This window comes from Ornithorhynchus anatinus, chromosome 3 (genome assembly GCF_004115215.2).
Source record: "Ornithorhynchus anatinus isolate Pmale09 chromosome 3, mOrnAna1.pri.v4, whole genome shotgun sequence".
NCBI lineage: Eukaryota > Metazoa > Chordata > Mammalia > Monotremata > Ornithorhynchidae > Ornithorhynchus > Ornithorhynchus anatinus.
Genome location: NC_041730.1, coordinates 3,401,577 through 3,411,952, shown reverse-complemented (window position 1 = coordinate 3,411,952; position 10,376 = coordinate 3,401,577). Strand labels below are relative to the sequence as shown.

Here is a 10,376-nt window from a genome sequence, read left to right as displayed (position 1 = left end):
AGTTAAGTAACTTCCCCACGGTCACCAGCAGACGAGGGACAGAGCCGGGATTAGAAAATGCAAAGGAAGGAAATGCAAAGGAAGGCTGAGAAAAGAAGCAGGGTGGTGTAGTGGGTAGAGCCGGGGCCTGGGAGTCGAGAGGACTTGGGTTCTGGGAAGCAGCGTGGCTCAGTGGCAAGAGCCCGGGCTTCGGAGTCAGAGGTCATGGGTTCGAATCCCAGCTCTGCCACTCGTCAGCTGTGGGACTGTGGGCAAGTCACTTCCCTTCTCTGGACCTCAGTTCCCTCATCTGGAAAATGGGGATGAAGACTGGGAGCCTCACATGGGACAACCTGATGACCTGTATCTCCCCCAGCGCTTAGAACAGTGCTCTGCACAGAGTAAGTGCTTAACAAATACCAACATTATTATTATTAATCCTAGCCCAGCCACCAGTCTGCTGGGTGACCTTGTACCAATCACTTCACTTCTCTGGGCCTTCAGTTCTCGGAAAATGGGGAGGAAGACTGTGAGCCCCACCTGGGCGGGGGACTGGGTCCGACCCGATTAACTCGTATCCGCCCCAGCGCTTAGTACAGTGCCTGGCACGTAGTAAGCGCTTAAATACCATTTTTTAAAAAAAGGCAAAGGGAGGTGCTACGTCAAAGGGGGCGGGGGCAAGGCCTCAGCCCCGGTCCTGTCAATCAAAGTGCGGCTGAGGTTCCCGGATGTTCGCGCCCCCTAGCGGGGGCCCCAGCCCAGCCCGGGGCCCGCGCCTGCGCACTAGGGAAGCGGGGCAAGGGTGTCTGAGCTCCTGCTCCAAAACTCACGCAGTTAGAGGCCGGTCGGCCCGCTTTCCTGCCTTCCTCCCTCCGGGAGGAGCCCGGGCCTGGCACCGGGACCTTTGCCCACCTTTTCCACCCAGCAGCGGCAACCGGGCCCGCCCCGCTGACCCCGGGGCCCCCCGTGAAACTGGGGAGGCCCGCCTCTCTGCCGCCCCCTGCCGGCGCTTCCTGGCTCTGCCGGAGCGCCCCGCCTCTCTGCCGCCCCCTGCCGGGCGCTGTCGGAGCGGTCCGGCTCTCTGCTGCCCTCTGCCGTCGATAGAAAGGGCTCAGTAATTATTATTAATAATAATAATATTCATTCATTCAATAGTATTTATTGAGCGCTTACTATGTGCAGAGCACTGTACTAAGCACTTGAAATGGACAAATCGGTAACAAATTGAGAAAGTCCCTGCTCTTTGACGGGCTTACAGTCTAATCGGGGGCTTACAGTCTTATCGGGGATAATAATGGTATTTGTTATGTGCTTCCTATGTGCCCAGCAACTGTTCTAAGCTCTGGGGTAGATATAAGGTAATCAGGTTGTCCCATGTGGGGCTCAGTCTTAACCCCCATTTTGCAGATGAGGTAACTGAGGCAGAGAGAAGTTGTGACTTGCCCACGGTCACACAGCTGACAAGTGGCGGAACAGGGATTCGAACCCATGACCTCTGACTCCCAAGCCCGTGCTCTTTCCACTGAGCCATGCTGCTTCTCAGAATAATAATAATGTTGGTATTTGTTAAGCGCTTACTAGGTGCAGAGCACTGTTCTAAGCACTGGGGTAGGGTCATCAGGTTGTCCCAGGTGAGGCTCACAGCTAATCCCAATTTGACAGATGAGGTAACTGAGGCCCAGTGAAGTGACTTGCCCACAGTCACACAGCTGCCAAGTGGCGGAGCTGGGATTCGAACCCATGACTTCTGACTCTCAAGCCCGGGTTTTTCCACTGAGCCACGCTGCTTCTCAATTAATTACCATTGATTGATTGGCATTGCTTTCCATCACTCAACCTGATGACAATCAGCTGGAGAAAATTAAAAGTTGGGGCAGGGGGGAGTGGGGATGGGGGATTAAAAAGCTGAGCAGAGTGGAGGAATAGTCAGCCCTGGGCTCAGAAGACCTAGAGATTAAGGAGAGTGGGCTGGGCTGTGTGGTCAGGGGGGCTTCTGCTCAGCGGCGTCTGAAAATGGCTCGTAAGTGGGAGGCTGGGAATTCCTGGTGAACGCTGGAGAAGGACAAGGCTTCGGGCCTTCCGGATTTCTTCCTCCTGGACCGTTGAGGTTGGAGGTTGTGGCCGACCCAGCCCCGGCTGCTGTTAAAACCCCTCTGCCTTATTCTTTCTGTGGCTAACATCACCTGTAAGTCGTTTCTGTCCACCTTCCCTGTTAATAATAATGGTATTTGTTAAGTGCTTACTATGTGCCAAGTACTGTTCTAAGCACAAGGGAATCAGGTTGTCCCAAGTGGAGCTCAGTCTCCATCCTCATTTTACAGATGAAGTAACTGAGGCACAGAGAAGTTAAGTGGCTTGCCCAAAGTCATACAGCAGACAGGTGGAAGAGCTGGGATTAGAACTCATGTCCTCTGACTCCCAAGTTCATGCTCTTTCCACTCACCCACAGTGCATTTTTTTGTGTGTGTGTGTTAAGTGCTTAGTATGTGCCAGGCGCTGGACTACACACTGGGATAGATACAAGATAGACTGGACACAGTCTGTGTCCCACATGGGGCTCACAGTCTTCAAACCCATTTTACAGAGGAGGGAACTAGGTCACAAAAAGTGAAGTGAGCCTAGGGTCACACAGCAGACACGTGGCGGAGTCACAGGATTAGAACCCAGGTCCTTCTGAGTCCCAAGCCCGTGTTCCATCCACTAGCTATGCTTTACTTGACGGGAGGAAATGTGTCTTATAACCACTGTGTATCCCCAAGCACTTAGCAAGGTCTCTTAACATGCCACAGGTGATTGATGGGTGGACTGGCTGTGCAATCAACCACCAGTATTAATATTTATTGATCACCTTTTGTGTGCTGAATGCTGCACTAAATGCTCAGGAGAATGGTAAGATGCATAATAATAATTATGGTATTTGTGCTAACGGGTGGGATATATAACAAGCAAATTGGGTTGGAGACAGTCCCCGACCCTTGTGGGGCTCCCATTCTCAATCCCCATTCTCCACATGAGATCACTGAGGCATAGAGAAGTGAAGTGACTTGCCCAGGGTCACACAGCAGACAAGTGGTGGAGCCGAAATTAGAACAAATGATCTTCTGACTCCCGGGCCCGGGCTCTATCTCCTGACTCTCAGGGAGCTTCTGATCTAGCAGAAATTCATTCATTCGTTCAATGATATTTATTGAGCGCTTACTGTGTGCAGAACACTGTATTAAGCGCTTGGGAGAGGACACTACAGGAAGAAACAGACCCATTCCATGCCCACAACGAGCTGACAGTCTAAATCACAGATGGAAATGAAAGGGTAGAAAGATATGTAAATCAAGGCTAAGGGGCATGTGCTTACAGGCTTAAAATAGCTTATCTGGGGCAGAAGAGCTGAAATGGACGCTTGGGAGCGTGTGTGCCTATGTGTATGTGGGGGGCCGAGGGATTAGAGATTAATCGGAGATTTGATTTCTGGAGGGCTTTCAAGCTGGGGAGGGCAGCGGCCTGCTAGCTGTGAGAGGGGAGTTGGAAAAACATTGAAATAACTTGGCGAGGTAATCAGGGAAGGCTTATTGGAGGAGGTGAGATTATAGGCGGGCTCCAACTGGAGAGAGGCAAATGTTCCTATGAGGCGGTGTGGCCTAGTGGAAAGAGCACAGACAGGGTGTTAATAATAATAATATTGGTATTTGTTAAGCGCTTACTATGTGCAGGGCACTGTTCTAAGCCCTGGGGTAGATACAGGGTCATCGAGTTGTCCCTCGTGAGGCTCACAGTCTTAATCCCCATTTTACAGATGAGGTAACTGAGTTCCAGAGAAGTGAAGTGACTTGCCCACAGTCACAGAGCTGACAAGTGGCAGAGCTAATAATAATAATAATAATGTTGGTATTTGTTAAGCACTTACTATGTGCCGAGCACCGTTCTAAGCGCTGGGGGAGACACAGGGGAATCAGGTTGTCCCACGTGGGGCTCACAGTCTTAATCCCCATTTTACAGATGAGGGAACTGAGGCACCGAGAAGTTAAGTGACTTGCCCAAAGTCACACAGCTGGCAAGTGGCAGAGCTGGGGTTCGAACCCATGACCTCTGACTCCAGAGCCCGTGCCCTTTCCAGTGAGCCACGCTGCTTCTCTGGTTCTGCTGCTTGCCTGCTGGGTGGCTTTAGGCAAGTCACTTCAGTTCTCTGTGCCTCAGTTTCCTCATCAGTACAATGAGGATTCAATTCCTTCCCCTTTGGATTTGACAAGGAATATGTCTGACCTGATCCCAGCTCCACAACACTTATGTACACATTTATAGCATATTTATTTATATTAATGTCTGCCTTCAGCTGTCATCACTGGGGGCAGGAGATGTGGATTATATTGTTCTGTTTTACTCTCCCAAGCATTCAGTGCTTGCACTCAGTAAGCACTCAAAAATATGATTGTTTTATTGATCATTTTGGATCTACCCCAGTGCTTAGTTCAGTTCAACCTATAGTAAGCGCTTAATGAATACCAGTATCATGAGGAATTCATTTTAATGTTTTGGAAAAATGTGACCTGGGGAATTGGTTCTCTCTCTCTTTTTTAATGGCGTTTATTAAGCACTCGCTATGTTCCAGACACTGATCAAAGCGCTGAGGTAGATACAAGATAATCAGGGTGGACACAGTCCCCGTCACATGTGGAGCTCACGTTCTTGTCTGCTGTGTGACCTTGGGCAGGTCACTTAACTTCTCTGTGCCTCAGTTACCTCATCCCGTAAAACGGGAAGCCTGTGAGCCCCATGTGGGACAACCTGATGACCTTGTATCTACCCCAGAGCTTAGAACAGTGCTCGGCACGTAGTAAGCGCTTAACAAATATCATTATTATTAATCCCCATTTTATAGATGAGGGAATCGAGGCCCAAAGCAATGAAGCCAGTCACAGAGCAGACAAGTGACAGAGCTGGAGCCGGGCTCTCTGCCCGGGGCCCCTTTAAATGTGAGATGAAAAACACAGGAAAGGTGTCTGAAGGGGATTATCCCCACAGCCAACAGGGAAACACAAAAGTCGGAATTAATCCCCTAATGCCCCACCGTATTAAGAGGAAAACATTGGAAAATCCAGCTTAAGCAGAGCACAGGGACCCTAGACACCCCCTCCTCCAGCGGGGCCACCGGCTCAAGAGGAGCGGTCACCCTGCCCTCCACCGTGGTGGTTTTGGAGCCCCCCGCCCCACTGACATCCCCCCATGGGTGTGGAGATGGTCTGCCTCATGCCTCTGGCGTTGGAATAATAATAATAATAATGGTGTTTGTTAAGCACTTACCATGTGCCAGCACTGGGGTAGATACATGATAATCGGGTTGAACACAATCCCCGTTACGTGTGGGGCTCACGGTCTTAATCCCCATTTTACAGATGAGGGAATGGAGGCACACAAAATCAAAGTGATTTGCCCAGAGCTACTCAGTAGACAAGTGGTAGAGCCAGGATTAGAATCCATGCACTTCTGACTCCCAGGCTCGGGCTCTATCCATTAGGTCATGTTGCTTCTCTCCCCGGAACTTCGGGCTTGGCCTCATTGCCCCGAACTGGCCATCCTGGTGAGTCAATCAATTGTGTTTATTCAGAGAAGCAGCGTGGAAAGAGCCCGGGCTTGGGAGTCAGAGTTCATGGGTTCGAATCCTGGCTTGGCTGCTTGCCAGCTGTGTGACTTTGGGCAAGTCACTTAACTTCTCTGTGCCTGTTACCTCATCTGTAAAATGGGAATTAAAACTGTGAGTCCCACGTGGGACAACCTGATCACCTTGTATCCCCCAGCACTTAGAACAGTGCTTTGCACATAGTAAGCGCTTAACAAATACCACCATTTTACTGTGTGCAGAGCACTGTAGTAAGTGCTTGGGAGAGAACAAGAAACGAGAACAGACACATTCTCTGTACATAAAGAACTTACAGTCTAGCGGGGGAGACGTGAATAGAAATATAGAAACGACGGCGATGGACATAAGTGGTGTGGGGCTGGGAGGGGGGATGAATAAAGGGAGCCAACGGAAGGATGACACAGAAGGAAAGGGGGGTTTAGTCAGGGAAGACCCCTTGGAGGAGATGGGCCTTCAATAAAGGTTTGAAGACGGGGAGAGGAATTGTCTTTCGCATATGAAGAGGGAGGACGTTCCAGGACAGAGGCAGGACATGGGCAAAAGGTCAGTGGTGACAGGCGAGAAGGAAGGAAAGCGAGAAGGTCGGCATTAGAGGAGCGAAGTGTGTGGGCTGGGTTCATTCAATAGTATTTCAATAGTATTTATTGAGTGCTTACTATGTGCAGAGCACTGTACTAAGCGCTTGGAATGGACAAATCGGTAACAGATAGAGACAGTCCCTGCCCTCTGACAGGCTTATGGTCTAATTGGGGGAGACGGACAGACGAGAACAATAGCAATAAATAGAATCTAGGGGATGAACATCTCATTAAAACAATAGCAAATAAATAGAATTAAGGCGATAGACATCTCATTAACAAAATAAATAGGGTGATGAAAATATATACGGTTGAGCGGACGAGTACAGTGCCGAGGGGATGGGAAGGGAGAGGGGGAGGAGCGGAGGGAAATGGGGGGAAATAGAGGGTTTAGCTGCGGAGAGGTGAAGGGGGGTGGTAAAGGGAGTAGAGGGAGAAGGGGAGCTCAGTCTGAGAAGGCCTCTTGGAGGAGGTGAGCTGTAAGTAGGGTTTTGAAGAGGGGAAGCGAATGAGTTTGGCGGAGGTGAGGAGGGAGGGCGTTCCGGGACCGCGGGAGGACGTGGCCCTTGGGAGGACGTGGAGGACGTGGAGGAGGGTCGGAGTAGAATAGGAAGGTGAGGTAGGGTGAGGGAATTGAGGCCTTTAAAGTCGATGACGAGGAGTTTCTGTTTGACGGGGAGGTGGATGGGCAACCACTGGAGGGGCTTGAGGAGGGGGAAAACACGAACTGAATGTTCTGTAGAAAAACGATCCGGGCACCAGAGGGAAGTAGGGACTGGAGTGGGGAGAGACAGGAGGCGGGGAGGTCAGCCAGGAGGCCGATATAGCCATCGTGGCGGGAGAGGAGAAGTACTTGGATTAACGTAGTAGCAGTGGAGAGGAAAGGGTGGGTTTTAGCCAAGTTGTGGGTTCCATGAGGGAGGAGTCAAGGATAACACCAAGATCATGGGCTTGCGAAATCCTGTGGCACCACCACCCTCTACGGTGATGGGAAACTCAGGGGGAGGACAGGATTTGGGTGGGAAGATAAGGAGTTCTGTTTTGGACGTGTTAAAGTTTGAGGTGACGGGAAGGCGTCCAAGTAGAAATGTCTTGGAGGCAGAAGGAAACGCGAGACTGCAGAGAGGGAGAGACATCAGGGCCAGAGAGGGAGATTTGGGAATGAACTGCCAAATTCAGAGCCGGGATCAGAACCCAGGTCCTCTGCCTCGCAAGCTCTGCAAACAGTAAGCGCTCGATTAATGCAACTCGATTGCTGCAGAAATGGAAGGTGGGAATTGAAGCCTTGGGAGCAAATGAATTCTCCAAGGGAGTGGGTGGAGGTGGAGAATAGGACGGGACCCAGACCTGAACCTTGAGCATAGCTGGAATTAGAACCCAGGTCCTTCTGACACCCAGGCCTGCACTCTACCCACTACATCACACTGCTTAGTTTACTTTCTTGCTCAACTAGTGCTCTTTGTGCTCTCTGCATCCTCCAGTGCACTGGAACATAAACTTCAAAGTCAAATTCACCAAATGATCCCAGGGGCATAACATCCCCCCACAAAAAGAGGGCAGCTCAATCCTTCAATGGCAGCTCTGTCCAGATGCAAAGAGGCCCGTGAGAATTCATATTTATTGAGCGCTTACTGTGTACAGAGCACTGTTCTAAGCGTTTGGGAGAGTACAACAGAACAGTAGACACATTCCCTGCCAAAAAGGAGCTTCCAGGCTAGAGGGAGTGGACGAGTTTGGTAATTCTATGATTTTCCATGCTGGACACATGTCTACCAACATTATTGGACTCTACCAAGTGCTCAGTACATAGTAGACTAGGAACTCCTTGAGGGCAGGGACCACAACTGTACTGTCCTCTTCTGTTAAACACTTGCGCTGTGCCAAGCACCGTACTAAGTGCCGGGGCAGATACAAGATAATCAGGTCCCACAAGGTATCCAGTCTATGTAGAAGGGGATTGAGGAATGAACTGAGGTCCAAGAGGTAAAGTGACTTTTCCAAGGTCCCACAGCAGATACATGGCAGAGCCAGGATCAGAACCCAGATCCTCTGCCTTCCAAGTTCTGCGAACAGTAAGCACTCGATAAATTCCATTTTGCCGAAACGGATGTGCCCTGCCCCTCTCCCCGCCCTCCCCTTTCCCACCCCCCAGTCCCTCCCTCTAAGCCCCTCCCGGGGAAGACCACACGGGAATCCAGAAGCTCAGCTTTCAGCTCAGACTTTTATTGAAAACGGGAGTGGGCATCATCACTTCTCCATCAGGGTGTGGTTTATCAGGAGCATCAGACGGGTGACCGGAGATGGCGGTGGGCACCATCACTTCTCCGGGGGGGTGTAGGTTGTCGGTGATGGGGGGACGGGGATCAGATGGGCAGCAGGGGTCACCCCATCACTTCTCCAGGGGGGCACAGTTTATCGGGAGCGGGCGGCGGGCATCAGACGGGCAGGGACGTGCGCTGTCACTTCTCGAGCGGGGCGTAGTTGAGGAGCTTCTCGATGAGGTCGACGTGGGAGAGCAGCATCCGGCGGCAGCAGTAGCGCTTCAGGCCCAGGGCGTCCAGCGCGTCCCTGCCGGGGACCCAGGTGGGCAGCGTGAGTAGACACAAACAGGTACACGTACACATACACACAGGCACGATCCAAGCCAGCCACCACCCCTGTGAGTTTTTATTGTACTCTTCTCCATCCCAAGTGTTTTGTTCAGTGCTCGGCAAAGGTAAGCACTCAAATTCCTCTGATTGCTTACCTGACCTCCTCCTCATCGAAAACAACCACTAGCTGGATGGGGGGGGCGGTCCGAGTTTTTCCAGTAGTGGCCCCACGAGGGGCAGAGCCTGTCCTGATGATCTTAATAATAATGGTGGTATTTGCAAGGGCGTACTATGTGCCAAGCACTGTTCTAAGCGCTGGGGTAGAAAATGGGGATTAACTGTGAGCCTCACGTGGGACAACCTGATGACCCTGTATCTCCCCCAGCGCTTAGAACAGTGCTCTGCACACAGTAAGCGCTTAACAAATACCAACATTATAAATAATACTAATTATTATTAATAATAATAGGATTATTATCCAGCTCAGCGCTGAGCACGCTGTAAGCGCTTAACCCATACCACAATCAGCACTGTTGTGATTACTAGGGAAGGAATGACTGGGAGCCCGTGATGGGGCAGGGATGCTATTGCCCAACTGTCCGTTCCAAGCGCTTAGTCCAGTGCTCTGCACATAGTAAGCGCTCAATCAGTACGACTGAATGCATGACGGCCTATCCCTAGGAATGGCCCTGCAGGGAGGCTCCCTCCCTCCTCCAACCCCCCGGGGCGGCGCTGACCCCTCGGTGTACTCGGCCTGCAGCAGGCCCAGATAGGCCTCCCATTTGTTTCCGACGATCTTCCCGCACGTGAAGCAGCGGACGGGGATGATCATGGCGCCGGCGGGGGGGCAGAGACGGCCAGAGACGCGAGAGACAGCGACAGAGATCGCCGAGACAGTCCTGCCCAGGCCCGGGCCGCCCCAGGACCAGACGCGAGCGCTGCCCGTTGAGCCGCCCGACCCTCACGCTCCCCACGCACGCCACCTCCCCCAAGCTCCGCCCCCTAGAGGGCGCGACCACTCCACCCTCGGGGCGGGGGGGAGCGCCAACACCCCCGCGGCCCAGGGAGACGATAAAGCGCGAACGCCCTCCCTTCGGACGCGACCACTCCCGATGGGGGGGTGGACAAAGAGCGCGCCGACACTCCCCGTCCCTCTCGTCGTGGACAGAGCCTCCTTACGGCTACCGTCAGTCCTAGAAAAGGAGGAGGAGGGGACGACCTCGGCCCGTTGGCGTCTGGGGGAGAAATCTAAGTCTCCGCACGCCCCTCTGTGGGCGGGCAGGATGGTACGGTCCGCGGCTACGGCGGCTCCGCGGGGCCGAAAGAGGGCGGGCTCGGCTCGCGCCTCGTGCGCCCGGGCCTCAGGGGCACGTGACGCAGTTGCCAGTGCATAGGCGGGTCTTGGAGAGTTTCTTTTCCCTCCTAGCATACTTTGTCCTCGATGAGAAGCCTGCTCGCCACCGAGGCGCTGGAATTGTTTGAAATATTGAGCAATGACTACGTGCAGAGCACTGTACTAAGCATTTAGGACCGTACTTTGTTTGCACAGTAGTGGTGCTGGTTTACGTGGAACCATCCACACTCCCTCTGGACTGG

The 10,376-nt window shown here is 52.3% G+C and overlaps 1 protein-coding gene across 1 annotated transcript; it reads right to left on the bottom strand.

Annotated features, from left to right (window-relative positions):
* Positions 1–8,391: 8,391 nt before the first annotated feature.
* Positions 8,392–9,852, bottom strand: POLR2L (RNA polymerase II, I and III subunit L). Its single transcript, XM_029059431.2, has 2 exons — positions 9,518–9,852; positions 8,392–8,757 (listed from the first exon to the last, which is right to left on the bottom strand). The coding sequence occupies exons 1-2, from the start codon at positions 9,610–9,612 to the stop codon at positions 8,649–8,651; spliced, it is 204 nt and encodes a 67-aa protein (XP_028915264.1). The 5' UTR covers positions 9,613–9,852; the 3' UTR covers positions 8,392–8,648.
* Positions 9,853–10,376: the final 524 nt, after the last annotated feature.

What these genes read in the sequence shown, in the direction of transcription:
- POLR2L (XM_029059431.2), bottom strand. Translation starts at nt 9,612, where the DNA reads ATGATCATCCCCGTCCGCTGCTTCACGTGCGGGAAGATCGTCGGAAAC. An exon ending in CAGGCCGAGTACACCGAGGG is followed by an intron (nt 8,758 to 9,517) that starts GTCAGCGCCGCC and finishes GGTCCCCGGCAG; the next exon opens with GGACGCGCTGGACGCCCTGG.